The sequence below is a fragment of the Athene noctua genome, chromosome 17 (assembly GCF_965140245.1).
Source record: "Athene noctua chromosome 17, bAthNoc1.hap1.1, whole genome shotgun sequence".
In the NCBI taxonomy this organism is placed as follows: domain Eukaryota; kingdom Metazoa; phylum Chordata; class Aves; order Strigiformes; family Strigidae; genus Athene; species Athene noctua.
The window spans coordinates 7061996-7089352 of NC_134053.1; the positions used below are offsets into that span (position 1 = coordinate 7061996).

Here is a 27357-nt window from a genome sequence, read left to right on the forward strand (position 1 = left end):
ATACCTCCAGCTGTGTCGGACTGCATCAACACCATAGAGAGGCCACAGAAGATTTGGGATATTTTCCCATTAGAGCTTTTTCAAATATGTAAGTTTTATAATCTTTTTATTTCATCATTTGCTGCTCAGTGGGGGAGAGATGATCTTTGCATAAATGTGCCTGTTGCCAGCTGTGCTGGGAAGGGGAGTGGCTTTTGATGTGTAAAATTGCAGGCACTGACTTTAATTTGCACATCCCACATTGGTGCGATCAGGACCGCAGTGAGCAGAGCGATGCTGTTGTAATTAAGATCAGGGTTGGATCTGAGGCGCTGTGCATGGCTGCAGACATGCAGATGGCTACTGCGTTGGGAAAAGGTCTGTCCCTGCCTAACCGTTTTGGGGTGCCGCTGCTCCCCACCCCTCCACGCTCACATGAAAAATAATGCAAAGTTTTGAGGTCTGCAGGCTGGTAGGAGAAAACAGTGCCAGCTGGGTGGCCCTGTAGCCATGGGCACATGGAACTGAGCCACCAGCCAGAAAACCAGGGTTGGAGTACCTGGCAGGTGCCCCAGGGATGCCAGTGCCCCTGGGGGACCAGCACCATGAAGGGGTTATTTGAAGCTGCATGGGTGTATGTCAGGACAGTCTGTCCTTCAGCACGATGCTACCCAGTCCCCTGCCCTTTCAAATAGACGCGAGTCACAACACTACCACCACTCTGTACGGTGTTGTTCAAGGGAACGTTAAAAGCCACCCCAATATTTATTATCTGCAGCCTGTGCATAAAGCATTGCCTCTGCCCAAATGACTGCCACGCTGTCGTGGCCAGGGCCATCAGTCACAGCAGGCACCTCCAATGCTTCTTGCTGCTCCCGGTCAGAGCTGGGAACAAGGACTCCTAGTTAGGGACATGGTTGTTCACAGGCGATGCTTCAAGCTTGGCCCCTGCCTGCCAAGCCTTGGTTTTGGGGAGCAGTGTGCAGAGCGAGGCCCCTTTCCCTGGCACCTCCCTGGAGCCCCTGGGCTTCAACCCCACTTGCGGGAGCCTGGAGATGATCCTGAGCACCCAAAAAGCTTGTGCTTAATGAAGTGCCTTTGGCAAGCCCCACAGCGGGCACACGGCTTTCCTCTCCCTTTGGTACATGGTCCTGAGCTGCCCTAAGCACAGTGGGGTCTGGAAAACTGGAATATTTGGGCAAAACAGAAGATCTTCCAAACGGACAAACCGTTGGTAATATTTCAGCCAGGGACACTTGCAGTTTTGGTTTGGTTTGGCCAATCCCTTTTTGTGAAATACTCCAAAGCTGGTGGGATCTTCTGGGGATGTTTCCAAAGCCACCCCGTGATGAGTGCTTGGGAGATGCAAGCTGTCATTACTGCAAGTGGGATGTGGGGTTTGGATCTCATTTTCCTCTGAACTGAGTAGGACCTAGACAACAGTCCTTTCATCCTTTCTATCTGCAGGGTGCCCATGTCCCAGAGATGGGTAGTGTGGGGACAGCAGCCAGAAGCCCCCCACACCACTGTCTGCAAAGCATGGCTGTGTGCTGCCACCAGTGACCTAGCATTCACCTCCCTTTGCTGTCCCTGCCTCAGTTTCCCCGTTGGTAAAACAGGACCTCTATGAGGTTCCTGTGCTATGAAAATGCTCCCGATAGCAGCTATGGAGTAAAAGGGATGAGTTTCCTAGATGTGTGAGCTTTTCCTCTGTGTCATGCCATGTGAGAGAGAGCAGTTGTGTGCTGACCACTGGTTCCTGATGTCTTGTGTAGCCCTGACAGCATGCAGGCTTGGGAGGGAGTGCTGAGCATCTCCCCTGTGGAGCTGAAGTCCTGGCAGGGCAGGAGAGGCAATTCTCCCTGCCAGCAGCAGGAAAGAGCTGTGTTACAAACAGCAACCTGTCTTCTAGCAAGGAGGATAAAAAACAAAACAAAACAAACCAACCCAAACCCTACTTTTCCAATATCCTATCAGTTTGCACTGACTGGGCTAAAGCTGTGCACAACTGGCCCAGGGCAAAGCCTGGAAGCAGCTGGGAGGGGGTGGGCAGGGGCGAACAAAACTGGTAGTACATACATAAACCTTTGTCTGTACCCACGTTTCTGTTGGACAAAACATTTCAAAAACTCTACTCTCAGTCTGTCCTTTGATGTAGCAGAGCCGCAGGTGCGAGCAGTGGCTGGGGGATGTGGTTCCCGGGGAGGAGAGTTGGGAGCAATGGGGGTGGTTTGCAGGAGGGGATGTCAGCTGGAGGGATGAATGGGTCCTCGGAGAGGAGGGGTCAGCACCCATGTCCTTGGCTCTTGCTCTTGTGCAGGAGCTAATTATTGCTTTTTGCCCAACTGTGGTGGTCTGGGACATACACAAGTGGTGCTGTGTAATTTGGTATGGCTTGTAATGCCCAAAGAGGTAACAGTGTGTGTAGATGTGCAGACTTATTATTTAAATTAGCATTTGGCAAGAGGAGAGTACTGGTAAAAGCAGGTTCTGCATTGCATGGTTCAGCTCGTTTGCCAAAATCAGGTACTGCATAATTTGAATCCCTCTGGGGAGGAGTATAATCTCTGGTTTTCTTTGGTTTCTGCTTTGTTCTGGTTGTTTTCTGCAAAACTGCTTTAGTCCCAGGTCATGATTAACAGCAGTTGTCATCGAAAGCAGAGTCATCCTAGTAGCCGCAGGAAAATGCCCTGGACTAGTCAGAGCAGGTTAAATTATTCATTTCAGTTAGTTAGTTTTAATAATTAAAGAATTTTTGTCATGTTTTGCAAATTGTCCAACACTTCGTGGTTGAGGCTCTCTTCTTTTTTTTTTTTTTTTTTTCCTTTCTTTTTTAATCTCCCACTGTTCAGTGGGTAATTTCTCCCAGCCCATATAGCCTGTGGAGTGCTCCCAAAGTACTTCTGGAGAGTTCCCAGTGTTTGCACCTGAGGGCTGGTCACCTGAGAATTGCAATATTATTGCTTCCTTTGATTTAATAGCCTTGCTTGTAAACAGAAGGATGCGCTTTTTTTTTTTTTTCTGTTTGCCAGTTGCCCACAGCATCAATAATTGTTCAGGACACTTGTTGACAGGCTCTTTCTATTAGCTGTACCAGAAAAGCTCATTGTAATACCACTGTTTTAAAGCAATTGGGGGAAGCAGCAAAGTCAACCAGGTAGCAAATGTGTTGTTCCTGTAGTCACATAGATCCAGGGACAGGAGACATAAGTGGGGCTTAATTCTCTCCCAAATGGATGCTCTATTTCACGCGCCAGCACAGCTTCTGATTTATGGATTTCTTAACGCCACAATATTTTCATTGCTAAAAACTAAATGGGAAGATGCAGCTAAGACCTGATCTAAAACCTGCTGAGGTAAATACAGGGACTGCGGCTGTTGTTAGCAGCCCTTGGACCAGTCCTAGAACAGAGTACGGTGATAACAGTTTGAATCCTCAGTTTGCAGAGGACTGGAGAATTTCTGCAATCTCTTGAAAGGGATATTGAGCCGTGCTGTGAGCATATTTAAATAGGCAGTCTGTGTCCTGAGGTTATCTTGAAAACCAAGCCTACCTAGCTGGAGGAAAACGTGATGCTACAAGGGGGAAGAAGCAAGCCACTGATCTCTGAGCTAATGAGTGGACGAGAGATGCGCAGCTGAGCTCATTTATCAGGGTAAAATGTTGTTGGCTGCTGTAAATGGGGAAACAGTTAAGCTGCACTGCAGGGTCAACTCTGGAGCCTAGGATGGAGGCTGAGAGCTCTGAGTTAAGGACATGGATGGGCCAGGGCAAACTCATGCTGCAGAAAGTCAGGTCTGGAGTCCATCCTGGAGAAGACACTGTCCTAATAAAAGATCCAATAAATAGAGTTAGCGAGAGATTTGTTTTGATGTATAGCAGTCTGTTCAGTTAGCTACCAGAAGTGGTTTGTTTAATGACTGAAACTGCAAGAGTAGGAGCTCATCTCAGTGAGACCAGGAGAGAATATAGATTAATGCCATTGTGTTCTCAATGCGTCATTGACTTTCCCTACGTACGGTGAGCAAACGTGCCGTTCAGGTCCAATGAGATGGACAGGCTCATTAAGCAAAACTAGGACCTCTAAAGTCACCCCCTGGGAGAGCCTCACTGTGTATTCTCACTTCAGTAAAGAGCAATTTGTACTTATTTTAAAAGAATCCATCATTCTCTTGCTCATCTTGGTCCCACTCCAGCTGGAAGACAGGAATGTTTGGAAGTTCTCCGCTCAGCCTGCCTGGGTGATGTCAACAGCCGCATGCTGGATACTCAGGAGGCTGGGAGATTGTAATTAAGTGTCCGAACATCTGTGTGCTGAGAAGAACCAAACTACCAGAGAGCCCATCTTGCAGAGCCCCCTGCTGTGTGTGGGGCAGGCGTCCCAGCTCCCGTGGTGGAAAGGACTCGGGAAGCCTCCTGACGCGGGATTCCTCTTGGGCAAAGGGCAGCAGCTGCCCACCGTGCCCATCCTCCTGCTGTTACGGACGAGACAAGGTGGAGGGAGTGCAGGGAGAGGAGGGTCAAGGCATGCTCTGTTTCTTCTGTCCATCTCCAGCAGATGTTTCCCGAGGAGCACTGTCCAGCTGGCTCTGCTCACAGCAGCCCCCCACCGGCAGCTTTGGACTCCAGTGAGCCTTGTGCAAAATCATCCAGGAAACCACGGACATCCCTGTGGCCTCTGCTCAGAAAACCCTGAATTTGCAAAGTCTTGGCTTTGATTTTTCTTCATACAGAAAGGATGTGATTTCAGGGATGAGGCAACCCCTCACCATGATTTATTGCGCTGTGTTGAACAGGGAAATCTCTTCCCTGGCTACGTGTGGATGGCAGCTGGGTACACAAGGAGGAGAGTTCTCCTGGGATTACAAATGCTGTAAGAAATGTATCTGGTGACATTTCATTTAACCCTGTCGCAGATCTGAGGTTAGATTTGATGCAGTCACACCTGTGGGTGTGCTCAGAGCACACCAGCGGTGATGCTGGTGGGGAATGGGGGTGCCAAGGGTACCTACTCCCTGCTCTGGGTGCCTGCTGGCTGGGGGGGGTGGGTCCAGCACAGAGGCATCAGGGAGAAATGGCTGCCCAGGGGTTTTGTGTGTGCAGGGAACACTGCAGGTCATCTGCTGCTGCTTCAAGGGCAGTGGGTGGCAGGTCTCATGGATTCCAGTTGCTCCATCTCTCATGCTGGAGTTGGGCTTTTTCCTCTACCCTGCGTAGCCACTGTCCATCCTACCTGGACTCATTGGTCAAGGCCATACTCTGGTTTGTCCTGTGTAAATGGAGCCAGAGCAAGCCCGTGAATTAACCCAACAGCTACCACACTCCATGATGCAGACTAAGCTGGGCACAGCCCGGGTACCAGCAGCACAGATGCTCTAAAGTGGATTTTAAAGCACATCAAACTCTGTTGCTGGTATTTATGTGCCATATGTTGCAATGGTAATTACTTCTTGTGCTTCTCAATGGAATAGAGTATTGGGGTTGTTTAGATCCTCCCGGTGACGTTACTGGCCTCTAGGCCCACTAGAGGACTAGAACTCGTTGCATTTTCATTTTTAATGCAAGCACTGGCAGTTTCCTTTGTAGTGAGCAGGGCTGGGGGTGTTCAGGGAGAGCCAAAGTCCCCAGTTTGCTGTTCAGCACAGGATCCGGCTGGTGGCATCCGTCACCGGGACACGGTGGTGCCAGGGGAGAGCCTCCTGCGCCTGCTGCAAACAGCCTCTGACTACACCCACACAATAGGAGCAGGGTTGTTTGTTTTTTTTTTTTTTTTCATAAACCATGTTAAGCGATGAGTTACATGGTTTAGAGCTATTTTTGTAGCAAGATAAAAGAATGCTAATTTGCTCATTTACCTAACTTCCCATCACAGTTCAACAGACTATTATACACCAGGACTTTCTTCTTTTTCTTCCTAAATAACTCCTTGATGACAAAGGATGTTTCACTGCGACAGGCAGCATTATGCAAAACTAGGACTGATTTAAAAACAAAATACTATTCCCGTTGAAACTCCTTTTTGGTGGTCATGTGGAGTTTCAATTACATGCAAATTCTTTGCATCGTTCATTGCCTTCAAGTGGAAATTTTCAAGATGTGTTGGAAAACCTCCAGTGATTGAAGGCCTCCCTAAAGCCCTAGTGTATTAAATCTCCACCAAGAAAAATACACATTTATGTTGAAAATACAGAGTAAACTGTACCTTGTTTATATGGTTTGTCACATTTTCTTACTCTGAAAAGAAACCTTAACCAGCTGTAGTAAACATTGTTCTGCCTGCCTTCTATGGGTGGGAATTGGTTCTTTGATCTTCAGTTCAAAGAGGTTGAAAAGGCTGTTTCTGCAGTCTGCAGAGAATTTCCTTCTGCTTCCACAACATCTCTTGATTAACTCTGTGTTTCTGGGGAGGCTCTCGGTATCCATTCAACCAAAGAGATGCTTACATCTTGTGTAACATCTACTGCGAAGTGGAGGAAGTTTGCTTCCAAACCACAACAGTCCTTCCATGCACAACTTGCCCGGCGGTGGATGTCATCCCCCAACACCCAGGAGAGTGGTAACACCAGCAGAGCCCTGCAAATGAGCGTTTGAGGCTACAGGCAAGACCCGATCGTGTCCGACAAGACCGGCAGGCGGCCAGGTTGGCATCCAGTTGCTGGCTAGGAAGCAGGTCACACCGGAGCAGAGGTGCTCTCTCCGCTGGATCTTCACTGACCTGGATGTCCCAGGTCTCACGACACCAAGCAGTGTGATCTGTCCCTTGCCAAAGGGCCTGCTGTCTTCGGGACTTGTAGGTTGTGGCCTTTTGCAACGCTGCTGTTGTTAACCTAATCGAACATTTAAAGCAAGGGGGAGGGAGAGGAAATCATTAGCAGCTGCATTAACTTCTACCCTGGATTCTGTGCACAGCGTTTGCTCAAATTAAATAGCTGTTTGGATTCAAGCGACTCCTCCGGCGGGAGCTAATGAAACCAGTCCTGCAGTTCAGCAGTGGCATCAACCAAAATCCTGGTTGTAATCCAAACTTCAGGGTTTTTCCTCCTAATGAATTAATCAGCTGATTACATGTGTGCGATAGCTCATTAGAGAGGTGCATGGCAACCTTTGGAAGGACATTATTGGCTTTGTGTGGCCCGGAGGCTGTTACACTGTAGGAGTGTTCTCCTTGGAGTATCGCGGCACCATATGTGTTGCTCTAATTAATGGGTGCTGTTCCTGGGGTCGTTTGATCTCAGGAAAATGACTGTAAAAATTTTAATACTGTAAGCCTTCGAAAACTTGGAAGAAGAACTCAAACAGCCAAAAGCAATTTCCTTTTAATATAGCTTGTGGTGGTTGTGATTTAATTTATTTTTTACTTATTTTAAAAGCTTCCACCCTATTTAATGGTAGCTGTGGAGATAGTGAAGTGTAATTTGGAAATTAGTTCCGGATGTTTGAGTTGTAGCTTTATTTTAGTAATCTGGGTCATTAATTTTGCTGTTTGGACTTTCTTCCCCTGTGTGTGCGAAACATGACTGCACCCAGGGTATAAAGGGACTTTCAAAGTCCTCTCCCCACTGGGTGACCCTGCAAAAATAAAGCCCATTTCTCTGTTGTTATCCGGTGTGGACAGCAGGAGATGAGCAGTGGAGATAAGTGCTGCGATCGGATCGTTTGAGTTCCTCCTGAAGTCAGGGACATTGAGCACAGTGGGGAGGGACCTCCCTGGGGCTGACCCTGCTGGAAAGTCAAGGGCCAGATTCAGGTCAGGGTAGGGGTTTAGGCTCTCAGCCATGACAGGAGCCTATTTAAACAAATCAAACCAACTTGTAGCTTGATTAATAAGCAGAGGTGCAGTTTGGTAACGCTTTTCAAGGAATACTAATGAAAGGGATCTTCTGAGTGAAAAAAACATGCTTCTGCTCAAACCCTTGGACTACCCAGAAAATTTGGAAACTGAGATATACCAGCATCCTCCTCTGGAGGCGTGTTGCAAGTCACTGCGAGTGCAGCTCCTTGGTGCAAAGAAGCGTCTGGAGCAACACCGGTGGCTGTGGCATGGACCATGAGGTGCCTGGGGGTGTCACAACTGACAGCCCTTAGGCAGGGTGTTGTGGGTGCTGCTTGCACCTCTGTCAACAGGAGCATGAATTTAAAGATGGTTTCCTCCTCTGGTGTTAATGGGATGGGGATGGAGCCAGTCTGGGAATCTGGGATGCTGGTGCAAAGCTAAGGGTCCAGTCTAGGAGTCTGCAGAGGAGCCAGGGGCTGGGGGTAAAGCTCTGTTCTTCTCTCTGCTGGGCAATGCGTCAGGTAAACTGAGAGTACCGATCTACATCCCTGAGCAAAAGGAGAGTTACAAACAATCCAGGATTAAGGCTGGTTTTCCCCCTGTATATTTATGTAACACCAAGCAAAAAAAAAAAAACAAACAAACACCACACCACCCTGATTTTTTGGGGCTAAACTTTAGAAACATGGTCATTATAACAATGCAAGAGCAGGCAGAAGCATGGAACTGGCTTAGGTAGAGTTTTTCTGCTTATCCTTATTTCTGTTTTACTGTTTATCCTCTCCTTGTTATCCTGAACTAGTTTGTCATCTTGTAAACACCAACCTATGACCCTTAAAAAGAAATCATCAGGAAGAAAACTTGCTGAGTTGCCTTTTTGCCTGTAGCAGTTGAACAAGCCCATCATCTTATATAATATTAATATTTGTAAAAGCAAACCTACAGAGCTCATAAATCTTCCATAAAAGTGGGACAATATCTACATCTATTTTAGAATGAAGCAGGTAAGTAGGTTCTAGGACAAAAGGGGTTTTGATACAAAGGCAGTAGATAGATGAAAGAAATGAAATTGCCATTTTAATCTGAAAGTTGGCTCTGCATAAGTGATACCAGAGGCTGCGCCGCTGCCTGAGCCAGCATTTTGCTCTGGGTCATCGCTTGGCCCTGGAAAGCCCCAGCCCCTGGCTGCTGCCACAGCAGCATTGCTCCCTGATATTCCATTCAAGGAGCAAACAAAAAGTCCAAAACTGAAGCAGGGCTTGTTTGCAGGGGAGAAGAGGACTTGATTAACATTTTTCCTAACTTTGTATCTTCTCCAAAAGCAAAAAAAAAAAAAAAAAAAGTGTGAAAAGAAATTCTGCAGCTTTAGATTCTGCTCACCATATTTTAAGGCAAGAAGCAGGCTTTTCCCCATTATGCTATACCACAGCAGTGTGGGAACCCAGACGAGAAAAAATAATAGAGCTTATTTTTAGCCAGCCAAGTGAGCAATCTGTCTCCAAACACGCACATGGAGCAACTCTGGAGAAACAACGCTGCTGCATCACCATTAACACAGCCCTTTTTCAAAGGAAAACTGCTTTGAAAAAGTTGCCTTAAGACATCTTTTATTTGGTACCACCTGTGGTGGGATGGGAGGGGTAAAATCAAACTGTTTAAAGACTGTAGGCATACAAGGGAGGGAAACACTTTTTTTTTTTTTCTGCCCCCAGTTTTTCTTCATTTCTTGAGTTTTGTTGTCCGTGGATTGCTGGTCCCATGAGACCACAGGGATGAGGCATGGGCAGCACCTGGGGAGCCTCCGTTCCTGGTGCCTCCGTCCTGAGAGCTGAACATGTTGTGATGGCTTTTCCCCACGGCCTGGGACATGGCGTGAGTCCTGCCATCCCATGTGGGGCAGGGTGGGATCTCCAGCCCCTCACAGGGATGGTGTTTTGTCAATAAACATCCCGGTTGTGGTTTTTAAGGGGTATGTACGTGCTTCTGCTCAGCACTGAGCAGCGTGAGGGCTCTCGCTGGCAGCTGTGTTTATCTGGTGCAGCGGAGGGGAGGTGCAGATAGATGACTATCTTTGGACATTTTTGCCAGGCATGCAGTTCTTCCTTTTTTCCTTTTTCCTTTTTTTTTTTTTTTTTTTTTTGTTTTCTTTTTCTTTTTTTTTTTTTAATTTCCTCGGCCCTGAGCACAATGGGAAACCTTACAATTCTGTATTGCTTGGTGGTGGAGCTGATCAGAAGAGTAATTATGGACTAAGCTTGGTCCCTTCAGCTTCGCCCAGCACCAGAAAAGTCCATCATGTGGGTTCACTTCTGGCCATGGCAGTGAAACGTGTTGGCTGGGTCCAGCCCAGCAGCCGCCTGCAACTGGGGATGGAGTTCCCAGTGTGAGCAGACAGGACCCATAGATGGGAGACCAGGGAAGTCTACTGCATGTATTTTATAGATGAGGAAGTGGGGACCAGAGACACAATGAAGTGATTCCCACAAAAACTGAGCTGGGATCCTGTGAGCACCAGACCAAGGGATGTACTCTGGGCCATGGCATGAGCTATGTAGTGCAGCCACGCTCATTCCCAGCTTGTCTTGGAGGTGGAGGATGGTCAGACATTGGTTCAATCTAAATTTCTGGTGAAACAGGTTTGTTGTTTTTTTTTTCCTTCTAAAATAGGGACTAGCTGAAGCTGAATCTTCTCATGGGATTAGGTCAATTCAGTTAGCACAGCACGTTTTTAAGGAAAAGTTTTTATCATGCCAACTCAGGCAAGAAATATGTTCAAAGAATTTTATCATTCAGCTCAAATCACTATTTCGTTTAAACATTTTAAGCTAATGAGAGTAGGGAAAAAAAAGCTTTCATTGTTTAAAAAAAAAAGTGGAAATAAGAAGGGAACATGTGAAAGTTGTGAGTGGAAAATGTTTTCATATTTTTCATTCATGGAAGTTTACAAGTTTAAATTTTATCCTAAATAAGGACAAGAAAATATCTGAAAAGCTTTCAACAGGCACACAAATAATTAGCCAGACGATTCCTGCTGGTCTTTCTCATCTTCAGATCCAGCTGCATTTTCCCTAATGAAATTTTCTGCCACAGCAAAGGTGGAATGTGAAAGTTCAATATTATGGATCAGCTTTGCTTACAAGGAGAGAGGAAACAGGCCAGAACCTTTACACTGGAAAAGGGATGAATGACAGCGGTATCACAGAGGTCCGTACAATTGTGGAGAACCTGAGTACGTCACAATAAACATGATGGTCTACATGCAAGCACTGATTTTCCTGCATGTGATTTTTTTCAAGGTGGATCAGGTGAAGGGCTTGTGAGATCTAACTGTTCTTCCATCTTTTCTTTAGGGAGCCCCCCATTTGCTCTGGGGTGTCCAGCTGCGTTTGTGCTTTTTCTGTCCCTTTGGGTTAAGAAAAAGAGAAGCTCTTGCCCTGGCTGCAGCCAGAACAGCAGGACTTTTTTGGACCTTATCTCGCCTTTGCTTTCCCCAGCCTTTTGCTGTCACCTCCATCTCCAGGAGGACCTGAGCAAAGCTGAGTTACGTACATCTCCAGTGTAGCATCAGCTCTGCTGTCATTAGAGAATAAATGACGCTGTCTCCATGGCTGGGGAAGAAACCAAATTAAACCCCACCATCCTTGGCAACTGATGGGCTGGCTGCCGAGCTCCATGCCACAGCCAATTTCTCATGAACAATCAAGGGCAAATTGTATCTCTAATTTCTGTCACAAATGTTTTTGCTATGCGAAGCAACAAATAGGTGTAGGGAGAAGAGGAGAGAGTGCTTGGCCTGGCCTGGCCTTCAGCCTGATGGCGAGGGAAGGCTGTGATAATGCTAATGTGTTACTGGCAAGATGGTGGCTAATGGAGTTGCATTAAGCAGCAAGAAATGGACAGATGAGCTGCTTTCTGTCTGTGATAACACATCACCCTGCTAAAATAAGGCAACTGTGAAGGAGGGTGAGGAGGGAAGCAAATTGCCAGTGAGAAACCCAGCGTGGGAGACCACGTTCCCCAATGGAGAGCCCCACCAAGCATGGGGAGATCTGTCGTTAAGCTCTAAGTGTGAAATTGTTGAACTGGGCTTGCCAAAGCAGGGCTGGGGGTGCTGTGGCATTCAAAGTGGCCACTGCAGGTGACACCAAGCTAGGAGACATTCAGATTGTAGCGATAAGCAGGTACTGACTTTTGGCACTAATCTGACTATGATAAATATGTGGCGTATTGACCGCAGTGGAAACCTAGATCAATATCAGTCTTCAAGAGGCTCAATAGATCAACGTTTCTTTGATACAGATAAAGAAAATAGAGGGTAGGTGTTTATGGTATTCCCTGCATGCAGTATTATTATTCTTTGCTGATCCATCTGCTGAGGTTAGGGGAGGGGGGAGTGAGAACGAAGGTAAGAAAGGATTTAGAAAGATAATTCACCAGACATCTAAAAAGCAGTTGTAAGAAGGAGATTTATGGCTTCTCTTTTTTTTTTTTTCATTGGTTTTAGGCTGAAAATAGGAAAAGAAAGATCTTTGTAAAAATGTATTGTCCTTTGAGAGACAAATTCCTATCAAATAGTGGTCTTGGGTTTAATGAGGTGCCTGTGGCAGGGGGATTGCTGGCACATGCCCATGCTTACTTAGGCTTTGGCAAAGAGGGACACACAGGTGTTTCACAGGTCCCTGCTGCTTTCTGGTGGTAGAGGTACCCACGCCTGGCTCTAAATGCCTTAAGGCAACTGGCGGGGAGATGGTTAAATCAGGGCATGTGGAAATGCTGGAAAGGAGGACACACAGAGAAAAGCCATTTATTTCACTTCTTAAATAAATCAGTTGGCCCTGTCAGGGGCTGCGGATGACTGAGGTTGCAGCTTCACCAGTAAGCCAGTCCTGGCACTTCTGTTGTTGCTGGGATGAGCACGACTCTGCTGATTTATTCCCTTGAACAAATAATCCAAAACTGAGAAACCTGTTCCCATCATCAATGGGATTTTCTGACAGAGGTTTTTAAAAAATCCGTTTGTTTTGTTTTTGTTTTTTTAAACGATGAGGGACATCAATCTCCAGGAATGACTTTTTGGCATTGGCCCAATTCAAGGGGAAGGTTGTTGTAGGGTTGTCCTCTGCTTCCTGTCCCCAGACCCCTTCCCTCTGCGGTGAAAAGGCAACGGCACTGCTGGGAAACCTCTGGGTCTCACTGTGGTGGCGTTTCAGTTCCTGGAAGCTGAGACTTTGCAGCCACAGTGCTTGTATTGGGAACTGGTGAGGAGGAACCAAGGCAAGGTCCCACCCCATGTGGTGGCCTCCAAGGAAGTGGCTTGGCATGTTGCATCTCTATGGTGTTTTTCTCCAGAGGACTCAGTTTTGTGTCAATGCTGAGGTCACCTGCATTGGGTCTCAATGACTGCGTGGCTCAGAGCAGGGTTGGAGACTTCATGGTTGGGTTTGCTTCCAATCAAAATCCTGGTGTTGTGAAGGTCAAGGGTAAAACAAACCACCCTCACAGAATCATTTAGGTTGGAAAAGACCCTTAAGATCATTGACTCCAACTGCTAACCTAACGTCCTCAAACCATCAGGGTGCATTGAGAGGATTTGGACCACAGGGATGTCCTTGTCCCTGCATCCCAGCTCATCTCCACCAGGTGAAGGGAACCACTGCCAAGCACCCTTAATGCACTGCAGTCCCAAATCTTGGCCACCCCAGCCATGTGTGGACTGGAAAGCTGCAGGAGGTTGCAGCGGGTTGATTAGTGTCACAGCAGGATGATGGCATTGTGGCAGATCAGCTGAAGGGACCTGGAGAGCAGGCACAGCCCTTGTGCCAGTGTGGGGACATGGGGGGACTTGCAAAGGGCGCTTGGCTATGGAGGCGTTCCCCATGCTGGCAGGCAGAAGGGAAGGTCTCCACCCCTAACCTCTCATGGGAAGCTGTGGCATTACTGTGGTGCATGTGGGGGACAGCAGAAAGTTTAAAGACCAGCACATATAGTCAGAGAGGTCTGACCAAGACACAGCTGGGTAAAACCCAGCTGCTCTGCAGCCTCAGACAGACGTCACTGAGGTTCCTCCATCAGAGCTGGGGACCCTCCACAAGACACTTGTGGACTCCCACTGGAAGCGAGGTCCTGAGGGAGGTGGCATTGTCTGGCCCCTGTCATGGGCAGTTTTCCTCCCCTCACTGTGCTCAGCCCTGAAACAAGTTTCCAGTAAGAGCTGCCAGAGTCTGAGGGGAGAATCAAAGGCGCCTGTGTAACCCTCGGGTAGGGGCTGCACTGCTGCCACTATCAGAGATGGTCTGCAGCTGGGTGGGAAAATAGATGTCACCCTTGGAATGTGTGAAGGTCGCCAGCTCCCATTACTGAAGTGATGTGTACAGATCCGTCCTGACACGTCCATTTGTTAGCTGGGATCACACAGCTTGATGGGGAAGTTGGATATAAACATGTAAATGGGAAAAGGATGTCCAAACGGAACAGAAAGGACAGTCATAGCACCTTTCCCTGTGTATGTATTTCCTTCCTTTCCCTTTCTCATCCTGCCCTTTCTCCTTGTTTCACAGGACTGGCTGACAAAATTTGGGTATCTGCCTCCTCCGGATCCTGTCACAGGACAACTGCAGACACAGGAGGAGCTCACCAAGGCCATCACTGCCATGCAGCGATTTGGGGGGCTCGAGGCAACGGGGGTCCTAGGTCAGTGGCTCATGATCCCTCCTCTCTCTGGTGCAGAGGGATGCAGGGATGGCTCCTTGCGGGTCCAGCGAGAAGGGACTTGGCGCTGAGTTGGGAGTAGCATCACCTCCAGGAAAAGCTCACATGGGTGTAACATACGGCCCAGTTTGCAGCTGTAAGAGTAATTACATGGCTCAGGTGCTTTGTTGCCTTGTGCTTTCAAGAACCTGAGGCAAGCAATTATTTCACCAGACCCACACACCCTTGGGGTTCCCATTGTGCTTAAAATAGCTCTTGGTGTGTTCAAAAAAGAAGAAAAAAAGACAAGAAAAAAAAGACAGAGAAACTAAGGCTGATAGGTTATCCCCTTCAAAGCTTTAATTGCAGTATCAGATTGAATTGAATAAAAATCCTGATTAAGCCTCCCAATATGTATATGTAGATATTCTGGTTTCTTTGCTGCAGGGGCACAGTGCAGGGGAAGGAGGAAGATGGTGTCACATCCCCCCAGCACTGCTTGCTCCTGCCCGACACTCAGAGCCACAAGGTGCCTGTGGAGCTGGCAGGGGTCTCCTTGGCTCTCACTGAGCTGCAATGGCTCCAGGCACCCCTCGGTCACCCCCCTGCCAGCTGAGAGCCCATCATCTGCTCCAGCAGCTCCACCGGCAGCAGGGACAGGGCGATGAGAAGCTTTTTCCTGATGTGGCAGGCATGTCTGGCTGGGGGGGAGCAGTCCAAGGCCAGGCTGAAGCAACACAAGTTCCCCAGTGTGGCCGGGGTCGTTTGTCTCAATGTCCTCATTGAGGGAAGGAAAAAGCCAGCATTATCCCAGCCCTCGGAAGGACACCCGTCTGCCCTCCTCCCCTCCCTGACGCATGGCCATGACCTCCCGCCGTGTGGCCAGTTTTCTTCCGCTGCTCAGGACAGAATTAATGAGAAGCTGCTAATTAGCAGGGCAGTCTCTGTCCATCGCAGTGCCCCCAGCAGCCTTCTGCCAGTCCCCTGGAGCAGCTGCCGCCTGAGCAGCCGCAGGTCCCGTCTAGTCGCTGGGACTTTCCCTCTCTGCTTTTAATTGACCATGTGCAATAACTTCCCTTCCACTTTATCCCAAGCTGCAGGAGGCCCTGGAGCAAGAATGGCCTTTCGAATGCATTTACACTTTCCTTTTTGGAGAGGGTGTTTGAAACAGGCCTGGAGGGCTGCCTTGGATAGGTCCTGGAAGTGGGTTTGCATCTGAAAATAAGTGTTTCATGTAAAGAGGTAAACAGCATGGAAAATGGATGAATGAACAACTTCTCTGCCTTTCAGGAGATGAGAACAGGAGCTTTAAGCTTTCATTCAGTTTTAAAAATAAAGACAAAATATGAACATTTTCCAAAGTAGGTCCTAGCTGAACAAAAATATAGTTTATTTACATGTGAGCGTCTCTCTGCTTTGCCAGGGGAATAATGGGAAATTCAGCAGGAGAGAATAAAATAGAATAATTAAAAATTTATGTTTTAAAATATAATCAAAGCTAGCCACAGGTGGCCACACAACTTTTCGAGATCTGTAAAGTGTCACGCACGAGGTATCCTGCGGCATTTTCTCCTGAAATCAATAACATTGTCCATTGACACTACCAGCAGAGCTAGCAGCTAAGCCCCCAGCCGTGGGGTGTCATCTCCCCTCACCTCCTGGCAGCCCCAGCTGATGGGTGCTTTGAAGAAATGGGTTTTCAGCAGGAATTGCTGCTGGTGATATGTGCAAATGTGTCATGGAGGGGGCTCAGTGCCCCATGGATGGCATCATGGGTGATGCCGGGGCCAGGATCATCCCCAGCAGCTCCCAGGCCCTCCCTTGTGCTCTGCTGCTGCATCTTCAGCACCTCCTTTCCCTTCTCCTTGTCCCCCCTGGGATTTCTTAACCCACTGTACCTAGGTTTTCTTTTTTTTTAATTTTTCTAACCCAAGACGAAGCCACACTGGAGCTGATGAAGACTCCTCGCTGCTCTCTGCCTGACCTTGCCACCACGGAGACCAGGAGGAAGAGATTTGCACAGGCTGTCACCAAGTGGAGCAAAAGGAACTTGTCTTGGAGGTAGGAATTCATCCCCTCCCCTTACTGAAATGTAGCACAGGGCTGATACCATGCAGACCAGGGCTAAATATGGCTTTGTGATGAGTTTCGGGGTGATGTGTTAAAATGTGTTCCTCTGTGCTCCCAGAACCCCACAGATTATTTATTAAACTCTTCTCCTGTTGATCCCAGCCTTGACTTCTTGAACCTGCTCAGATGTCGGCAGGGAATGGTGCAGATCTGGCTGGTGGATTAGCTGGAAGCTTTTTGCTGCATTGCAATGGTTAGAGCATCTTTTCTCTTGAGTTCACTGAGACTCTTCTTTCTCGGGCCGCTGCCACAGACTTGGCTCGGCACAGATGGGGCTTCTTCTCTTGCCCCACCTGAGCCCAAGGAGCATGTTCTGGGTAACAGAGTCACTTTTTTTTTCCCTAGTCCTTGCTACAGGGGAGTACTTTTCCCTTGATCTCAAGGAGCAACACATGTGGGTCACTCTGAGCCTGCAACACACAGAAGTTCAGATCCAACTTCCAGAGACCCTGCAGTCATGCCACTGGTCAAATTTGGAAAACAAACTGATCCTTGTCTTACCAAGACTTATGCTTTTTGGGACTCATTTTTCTTCTCTCAAAGACCATGCGCTACAGTGATTGTTCCTTCAAGAAAGCTGAGCACCCTGAGGTGCTCATGCTATCCTGAAAAAGCATGTGGATGCTATGGAGAGATCTCCTTATTGATAATAAGCTTCTCTCTGATCCTGACTTAGTCCTTAGAGTGAGTTCAGCTCCCACTGCAGTAACAAATCTTGACTTCGCCGTCACTGCTGACACGTGTTGAAACTGTGGCCTTACCAGGGATTTGGTCCATGTTCCAGCATATCCCTCCGAGACCTTATTTTCAGAAAAGATAAATCAGCTTCAGTATGAAACAATTTTGGTTCATGGACAGCTTGTAGTGAAGAGACCCATGATATAAAAGCTTAGCCTGTCCCTCTGTCAACCAGCCCTGTCTTGATGTGTAAGAGGAATAAACTTCATATTTCAGAGAGGAAAAAATCTGTTTGGGTGAAACAATAAAACCTGCCCTGATGTTCTGTGAGCTGCCAGAGCCAGTGCAGGGGCATGGCTTGGGCACAGCTCTGACCTTGGCAGCTCCTCTGAGCAAAGCTGGGCTGGACAAACCTGAGCTACATCCCAAAGTGTGGAGGGGGAATGGGGTCAGGCTGTTCTGGTGGACACAGCCCTGGGCTACCCACTGCCTCCCATCCCCTCAGAAACTGCGATGCTGCAGCAAAGACTGATGAAAAAGGGGTTTAGGTCTGAGATGATTTTATATGTATGACATAAAAAAATCCATCTCCTAACAAACTCATTTCTGCTTTTTATTCTTTGATCCTTCCCAAGATCTTGACTTTTGTTCCAAAAAGGGCTGTATTTTATAACTGGAGGGTTGTATAAGCCAACAGACGGCTATAGCATTATAGAAACTCCAACATAGTATTTACATCCAACGCTTGAGATTAAAATAGCTTTTTTGAAACTGCTATGAAAATCTGCCAATAGAGGCATAAAGTTTTACGTGTTTACCTTTTAAACATTGATTGAAGATTTAAAAACAGAAAAGAAAACAAAATTCGATTATGGCATGCATTTAAAAATTGAAGAAAAACCTGCACAATTGTGAGGCTGGAATAAACAGGTAAGAAACCTGTATGAAAGGATGATCTTTGGACAGGCATCTGCACTGATGGAGAAGGCAGTATCTGGCAAACGAGATTTTATAGATATACAGGTTGCTCAGGTTCTTTTTACCCTTGAGTACAGCCAGCCTGTGGGACTGAAGGGCTCAGGGGACAAACCAGTACAGCCTGTAGTACAGCCTCAGAGCATCCCAGCACAGCGTCAGACACACACAGTCTTCTGTGCCTGATCTCCATGGGAAGTTTCCAGGATATTATAGCACACAAAGCTTCTTTTCATGGATTTTTTTTTAAATTATTATTTTATTTTTTCTGCATAGGTACCAAGGCATTCAGTAAGCTGATGAGGTGGCAGTGGGATAGATTTGGGATGTGGCTGGAGCGGGGTGCAGGGAGCAGCGTGCTGCGGATGCCCTCTGCTGGCATCGGCACCGGGAGCTGCCCGCATGTTCCCCCTCGTGTTTGCAGCCTGGTTTTCCTTTTGCTAATTTTGCTTTATTGTTTCTGGATATGTCCCACAGAAGGGGTGCTCACAGCCGGTATCTTCTTCTCTTCCCAGGCACTCACCTTCTCCTTGCAGTCATGGGAAACACAGCATCAGGGCCGTGCCCCCTCTCTGCATGCTTTGAACTCCCTGGGGCAGGGGGAAGCCACCAAAGCCCAGCTTTTGAAATTTCCCATGTTTTTTTGTGCTGAAATGTCAGCCAGTGCTGAACTGAGCTGACTTTCATCCATCTTTAGTTAAGGACAAGTCCCTGGTGCCACTTCATCAAAGTTACACTGTTTGAAACTGTGATGCTCAGGTCATGGGGTGCCAGAGCTGGAGCAAACACAGGCAGCAGGGGAGCAGTGACATCTGTCAACGCTGTGAGCATCCTAAGCCCACCCACGGCAGAGGTGTGGCACTGCCTGAGCCAAGATGTGGATTTACTGAGGCACGGAAGGGCAGCTGCCAGGCAGGTACCATGGGATAAAGGTGGCAACTGGGGTAACCCCTAGTACCATGCTCCAATCCCCGTGAGAGACCTGGTCCTCCTGCTTCCCTCCTCTAACAGGTGGCACCCACTGGGGGGACTTACCAGCCCAAGCCCAGCTGGCCGCAGGCAGCCATGCCCCCCATAGCCTGGGGGTGACAGATGCCTGAGGGGAGCAGGAGTGTCACCCACCAGTTCAGAGCTGCTTTAAGGCTGTCATAACACACCCATCACAAGCAACTGGGACCCTCGTAGGAACAGCCCTGAGCAGCTGGAGCAGAGTGCAGGCAGCTGCCACATTGGCATCTGCTGCCAGTGCAGGCAGCAGTGTTGGGGCACAGTGGCAGGAGCAGGCAGCGAAGTGCAGCAGCCCCCCAGAGCAGCTGATCCTCTTGCAGCCCAAAAAACTGGCTGTGAAATTTGATTTCAGCCACATCTTCTCCCAGGGATGGATTACTCCTGTGCTGTAGGGAGCTGTCTGGCACTGTGTGTATATTAAAGGGCAGAAGAAGGATTATAACCCCAAAATGTTCAATAATTTTTGCAAAGTGTTGGGAGAGGGGTGACAAACCTCTTGTGGCACTGGGGTGTTGCAGCAGTGCCAGGGTAGCACTGGATTGGGGCTGTGGATGGCTCCGGGTGGCTGGAAAATCACCTTTGCCATGGCAGCAAGCATCCACCCTTTCAACTGTCTCTTCTTCCCTCCCCTACCCTGAAAAATCAATTTGGGTTTATCAGGTAATCCTTAGCCTGCTGTGTTTGGTAGTTATCAGCATTTATTTTATTTCTCTGTGGCTTCAGGGCTGCAGAAGGTGAAGGAGTGCTTTCATTAACCAGCAATTGATTTCTCATACATCACTAATAGTCTTCCACTTTGGTTTTTGGGAGGACAAAAATCAAAAAGGAACTCAGAAATCAAAATAACCACTGGTGCGGGTGCCCCTCAACAGTGAACACAGGTAGATCAGCCCTCTCCAGCCTCAACTTATTAGCCAGCTTGGACCCAAAATCTCTCTGGGATGGGACAAGCAAAGGAGGGGACCCAGGGAACACATGAAGCAGCCAGGCGAAAGTCAGCTTTCATTTGTCTGCATGGTGGTGCTGCCACCTGGGTGAGCTCTAGAAGCAGGGCACAGATGTTCTCCTTGGCATCAGTTGTGCCACTTGCAGCCACTATTTCAAGCATCACAGCCAATGTTGCCTCGTGCAGCCCCATCCACCGTGGGGACAAATGCTCCCTGGGGTGTCCCAGTGCATAGCTTTGCAGAGGGATGGGACTGACCCCGCAGCTCAGGACAGTGCTGGTGGGGTGGCCAGAGGAGGACTGAGCAGCCCAGCCCTCATCACCTTCCTGGCAGCTGGGCAGGGACCACCTGGAGGAGGGATCTTTCTCTCTAGTTACATCAGGCTTTTCCCTGAAATTGGAGGTCTGTAAGGGGAGTCTCAGGAGGGATTAACATCCAAGAAGGAGCATTGCTCTCCACTGGGTACCTAAGCACCATTTACTACAAATAGTAATAATAATCAAGGTAGGAGGAAATTATTTAGTCCTGTCTGCATCTGCATGACGTTAGAAATGTGCCTTCTTTTCACTGAAACCGGGTAATGCAACACCAACGAACTTCCTATCAGCATAATAGTCTTCTCCTAATCTCATTGAAAACAATTAGCAGAGCTCCGGCAATCAAATCAGATGCTGAATTGAAAAACCCTGATGGGATTCTCTTGAAAAATAAAGGTGGTAATGAATAAAAGATGGGGGATTTTTCACTTACACCTGCAGCATGTTAATAAAATGCGGGTCAGCTCAGAGGTGCAGGACCTTTTATAAAAAGCGAAGTAAGTATCGATGCTGATTCTGCCTTAATCTAATGTTTCTGGAGTCAGGGGTTGGGAGGAATATTAATAATGTTTGTTTCTTTTCATCCACTGTCCTTTTCCAAGGGAGAACAGATTTATTATCCTCATTCTACAGCTGGAAAGAGAGGGAAAGAAAAGGAAAGTGGCTCATGCAGTTGAGCAGAACTTGAGGAGGTAATAAAGAGCGGATAATGTCCCCAAATCTGAGGCTGTGCCCTCGGTACCATGATCTTAGAGACAGGTTGTAATTCCCAGACTAAACATGCTGTGTTTTAAACATATAATTACTTGCTCGATAGAGATTAAAGCAGCAAAGGGTTTACCTAAATCTAGAGGAGTCTTGTGGAAGATGAAGACATCCAGTTAAAGAATATCTGGAAAGCAGGTGGCCTTTTTTTTTTTTTTTTTTTTTTGCACTGTAGGTGTTTACATACAGGCACAGTCTCTTTTATAAGTTGCCTGAAAATTGTCTTTTCTAATCCCACGCTCACATTGTTTGTACATCATGCTGTCTTTTTTTACATATGTGGGGGTTTTTTTAAGGTCTATGATTATCTGATGCTACATGTATGGTAGCTCATTTTATTTAATAGTTAAGGTCTTTCTTTGCCTGGAATACTTTAGGGATAGCAAAAGTGTAGATAAGAGTGATTTTTGTTCATCTGGCTGTGATGTGTTTTTTCTTATGCACCCATCTCATCCCCACCTTCTCTAGGACAAGGTTCCCAAACTCTTAGTGAGACTTCTGCTTGTTCTCATGAGTCCCATTTTGTTCTGCACTGGATTTAACCCTCACTAGTTTTGCCCAGGTCAGGAGGTGGTACCCACCTTGGGCTGTGCATTACTGAGGTCATGGGCAATATGCAAATACTTGTGAAAGCAAGAGCATCCAACCTCAGTCAGCAAGTTGTTCCTACTCCCTTTGCTGATCCCTGATGTTCCCCAGTACTCCAATCACTACTTGTAGGAAAAGCTTGAGTGATGTGACTTCCCCTTCTGACACCTTGTATTGGCTTTGCGTTGCAAGGTTTTGATAGCGGGGGCACTACAAGGGTAGAGTGAAGATCCTAGAAGCTTCCCCTACATCAGATAAAGCCGATGCCAGCTGGCTTGGGACCCATTGCTGGCCAAGGCTGGGCCCATCAGCAATGGTGGTGGCACCTCTGTGATAACATATTTAAGAAGAGGGGGGATAAAAAGCTGTGCAACAGCAATTGCGACTGGGAGAGAGGAGCGAGAATATGTGAGAGAAACAACTCTGCAGACACCAAGGTCAGAGAAGAAGGAGGAGGGCAGAAGGTGCTCCAGGTGCCTGAGCAGACTCCCCTGCAGCCCGTGGGGCAGCCCATGGTGAGGCAGCTGTGCCCTGCACCCAGGGAGGCCACGGGGGAGCAGAGACCCACCTGCAGCCCAGGGAGGACCTCATGTCAAAGCAGGGCCCTGAGGACAAAGAAGGTTGTGACCCCATGGGAAGCCCACACTGGAGCAGGCTCCTAGCAGGACCTGTGGACCCATGGAGAGAGGAGCCCACGCTGGAGCAGGTTTGCTGGCAGGACTTGTGACCCCGTGGGAGACCCACGCTGGAGCAGTCTGTTCCTGAAGGACTGCACACTGGGAAGGGACCCACGCTGGAGCAGTGGAAGAGCGTGAGGAGTCCTCCCCCTGAGGAGGAAGGAGCAGCAGACACAACAGGTGATGAACTGACTGCAACCCCTCTCAGGAAGAAAACCAGGAGTAGACTTAAGCCTGGGAAGAAGGGATAGGTGAGGGGAGGGTGTTTTTAAGATTTGGTTTTATTTCTCATTATCCTAGTCTGATTTGATTAGTAACAAATTAGATTAATTTTTTCCACCAAGTTGAGTCAGTTTTGTTCATGACAGTCATTGGTATTTGATCTCCCTGTCCTTATTTCGACCCATGAGCCTTTTGTTATCTTTTCTCTCCCCTGTTCAGCTGAGGAGGGAAGTGATAGAGCGGCTTTAGTGGGCACCTGGCATCCAGCCAGGGTCAGCCCACCACACACTATAATTACGTCTAGAGGTTTAGTCGGGTCATTACTTCACATTGGTGCTAGGGAGTAGTGTAATACTGAGCGATCCTCTCCCAGCTATATTATGCAGGAGGGCAAGTGAGGTGATCATAATTGTTGCTTCAGCCTTTAAAAATCTGTCAAGCCATGAATATTTCATGAACACTTTGGTTGGTGTGCTGGTACACAAGAAATAAAGTATCCCTTATTATTGGGTAGAGCTGGCCAGAAATTTTCCAGCAGAATTGTTTTTTGTCAATAATTAGTCAGTCAACAGTACATTTTCCTGTTTATTTTTGTCAAAATTGTCAATGAAAGATTATCTAAACATACTATTTTAGAAGCCAAGGTGCCTTGTTCCATCTTTGTCTTTTCACCTCTTCCATTAAATCAACAATATTTAGGAACTGTTTTTCAAGGTTTCGTTATACAGGAAACATTGACTTTTCTTCATTACAGCTCAGACCAAACTGGAGGTTTGAATCGTGCAGCTGCAGGGCCAATACCAGCACATGGCTTGTCCCATCTGGCTTCTTTTCCAGGGCAAGGCAGAGCTGGGGACCAAGGGGTGCAGTGCTGATACACAGGAACTAACAGACCAGTGATGTGTATAGTAGTGTTGTAAGCCCCTGCTCAGCAATGCTTTTTTTACCAAGAAACAAGGCAAGAGCTACTCAACTACAGTGCTCCATCAGATAGCCTGTCTCCTGCAGGCAATAGGCTGGAGGCATTTTGAATGCAATTTACATAAAATGTGTCCTTTCCTTCTCCTCCTTGTTATGGATGGCAGTCTAGGAGGCTGCTGGCAGTGTACTGGTTTCAGAGTATATTTTATACCTCCAGCAGACATGCTGGGAAATATATGGAGGCAGCAAATGCGTACTGGGTTTCTGTGTGCTTCTAATAAGAATGAGCAATGACCTGCTGTTTGTTGCAGAAAGACTGATGGGCCTGTGTATGGTGCAAAGGCTTCAGAAGTCAATAATCTTTGTATATCTGGATTGCACTTGGAACGAATAAGTGGTGAGAAAATAACTGTCAATAGGTCTGAAAGGGAGCTTGAAAAAAAAAAAAAATGGGCAGGCTCTGGAAAAGAACTCATGGCATCAGCATTTCCAAGGCTGGGCAAGGGTGGTAGTCCTGGGAATTAGCAGCAGTTTGTGTGTGAAGTGCAGCTCTGAGGCTGACGGCCACCTGGTTCAGCGGGATCAGGAGGTATCAGGTTTGAAATCCTGGTTCTTGTTTCACACACGTGGGATGTTTAACACTCTGGTGAGCAAGCCTGACTCAGTATTTCCAGACGACCCAAACTCAGGAACGCTGGAGGCCTCACCGAGGCTCTGCGACGCATCAGGCCCTGCAGAGCCCTCCCTGGTGGGCCTCAGAGAAGATATTTTTCATGCTACTGACCATTCCTCTTTTTTGCCCTCTTTATTTCAGAGTTCGCACCTTCCCAAAAGAGTCCCACCTGGGCCACGACACAGTCCGAGCCCTGATGTACTATGCCCTGAAGGTCTGGAGCGACATCACCCCACTGAATTTCCATGAAGTGGCAGGTAACAACGCTGATATCCAGATAGACTTCTCCAAGGCAGATCACAATGACGGCTATCCCTTTGATGGGCCTGGTGGAACAGTGGCACATGCTTTCTTCCCTGGAGACCATCACACAGCAGGAGACACTCATTTTGACGATGATGAATATTGGACCTTCCGATCATCAGGTAGGCCAGGGTGGGAGAGTTGCAGCCAAACACAAGGCCTCCCAGTTTCCCTCTTCTGCTCTGGTGGTTAGAGTGGTTTAGCCTCTGCTTACACCTTCACCCTCAGCTTGGGGATCCCAACAGCTGCTTCTGGTTCCCCTCTCAGCCTTGCTAATGAAATGACAGCAGCCAGCATTGAGGACCTTCTTTATTCCTGGAAGCCTCAATGGCATCTCTGTGTTTCTCCCCATCATATCAGCAGTTGCAGAGTTCCCCATCGCTCACCCCCAGTCCCTGTCTCTTCTGGGACCTGGAAGGTCACAGGTTGGATGTGCAGATATTGGAGCTCTTGGATGGGGACTGCATTCTCTAACTTTGTCATCTTTTGGGCGGCTTTACTGACAGATGTCCCATTTCCCTATTTTTAAAGCATATTTATAAGGTGACCTGCCCAGAAAGCGCTCTGTAGTCTGCAGGAAAAAAGCCTCCTGTGAACGCTAGGTTTTTCCTGCCATCTCATGCCCATTACCTGACATCAGGACAGTTACAAGTTACAGTTTTATTCTTTTTTTTTTTTTTTCCTTTTATTTCATCTCGTCTGGCTAGAGCAGAGTTTTAATAAGCAGAGGGACTTTCAGAAGCGAGTGTTCCTCAGCTGCATGAGCCATCTGTGGGGATCAGGTCCCCAACCTTTGTGTCAGGCACGTTTTGACAGATCATCTCCTCCACAGTCACCAGCTGCTAATTTACTTGTCACGCAACCTCCTCCACCAGCCTCCCAGTGGGCTCCTGCTGCCTCAGCTTAATGAATTCATTTAGACATAATCATTTTCTCTGAAAGCAGCTAATACATTCTTTCTCCCCACCCCTCTCCTCCTTGCCCACCAGTTGACCTCTGTCCATCCCCGCTGAGTGTTTGTGGGCAGGAGTGTTCACCAGACTGGCCGGAGGAGGTCTGATGTTAATGCTAAAGCTCTGGACAGGCTGATTCTTCAGGATTCAACCTGCTACTTGGTTCATGCCACTGTGCAATCCCAAATGGTGTTTCTTATGGGGAATTTAAAAAAGCAGCAGCTCTGCTCTGCAGACATACAGGGTAGAGGCAAACACTGAGATCTGGTAGCTTGCTGTAGCAGATGTGTTATGTGATGACGTAAAGAGTGGTGCCCCTTTTGTAGCTGGTGATTGGGAATGCTCGTTGTGAAACAGGCTGGACCGGAGGGGCAAGCTCAGGGCTGGCAGCCCCACAGGGAGGATCCCTCCAAGCACTGCCAAGGGATGAGAGGATGAGCCTGACAGAGAGAAAGCTGCCCTCTGTTTTGAAGGTCTTGGAGCTATCCAAGATTCATCTTTTATTTATTTTGTTCTCCCTAGTGACTCAAAAATAACAACTTGGTAGGTGATACAAAAATATCCCCAAGGTTGTCAGTTTGGCATTAAAATGTCAGAAAGCATATGTCTTGTTCTCTCCTAGTGCTGGGGAAAACAGCATAGGTTATAAAAATTTTGTCTGTTTACAGACACTGTAAATAATAGTCATCAAGGAAAAAGCAGAATTCAGCAAAAATATCACCCCCAACACCCGAAGCCTGGTGGGCAGTGCTAAGGACTGTGCAGGATCAGCCACGGCTGCTTCTGTGCAACACTCCTCTGGCCCTGACCATGGCTCAGGGAACAAGGGGTTTCCCTGAGCTCCATGGAGACCTTTCCAACTTCACTGCCTTTTTATTACAAGACTTACAGTCTTTGTAAGAACCATCCTTAGAATCATTGTCGCCCTCTGGTATTGCTCTGCAGGGCATTGCTGTGCTTTGAGGGACAGCAGTTGCATGGGTGCTTGGCCCAGCTGGTCTACAGCTGGGTGGTGGGAATGCACCGAGTAGGATCCGTCCTGTACGGCTGCTGGGAGCAGTTCCTCATTCGCTCTGGCAGCGGTGGTGTAGGTTTGGAAGCAGACATTAACCCCTGTTGAGATCTGACCTGAGTGTCCAAGGCTCTGGAGAGTACGGGACGGGTCTGTGTGTGGGTGCGGTGTGAGGCACTAGGGGTTGGACTGCAAATAAGGAAAACTGGGGAAAGAGAATAGAGTAGACATAGCCCAGACTGAGGGAAAGAAGTCAGTCATCAAAGGATGTACTGATACTCAGTAAAGACTCCCTGATGCCCAGTGTGGTGTGTGAGGATCAAAGTGTTCGCCTAAGGGGGCAGCCCCCGGAGCTGCAGCCCCACCAGCACAAGGTGTGGAAGGGGAGAAGACAGACAGGTCCTCTGGCAACAAGCTGGAGGTAGGCACCTGCCCCTGCTGCCATTCCCTGTCAGGACAGCAGTTAGGTGAGTGGGGCTGGTGTCTGATGAGCAGGTGAACAGCTCTGTGTCTATATGCATGAAGGAAGGATGTGGCCAGGGCAGCAGCGTGCAGTGCCAGCATTGTGCAGGCAGGGAAAGCCCAGCAGAGCACCGTGGGCAGACAGGCACTGCCAGGCGCTCACCGGTTCCTTGGCACATGGCTTTGCTCGTTATCACAGGCTTTGATGAGCTTCTGGCTAGTGGCTGCAGAAATTTGGTATTCTGGGCATCACAAAAACTGTTGGCAGCTGCTGCAGGGCAGGCA

The 27357-nt window shown here is 48.0% G+C and overlaps 1 protein-coding gene across 3 annotated transcripts in view; it reads left to right on the top strand.

The window, feature by feature from the left end:
• MMP17 (matrix metallopeptidase 17) overlaps positions 1-27357 on the top strand; it is a 69013-nt gene that overhangs the window by 29425 nt on the left and 12231 nt on the right. For all 3 annotated transcript variants that reach the window (XM_074921057.1, XM_074921059.1, XM_074921058.1), the window contains 3 exons: positions 14312-14444; positions 16376-16502; positions 24484-24767. In XM_074921057.1, the coding sequence (XP_074777158.1) occupies positions 14312-14444; positions 16376-16502; positions 24484-24767 (544 nt within the window). The remainder of the gene's footprint in view (positions 1-14311; positions 14445-16375; positions 16503-24483; positions 24768-27357) is intronic.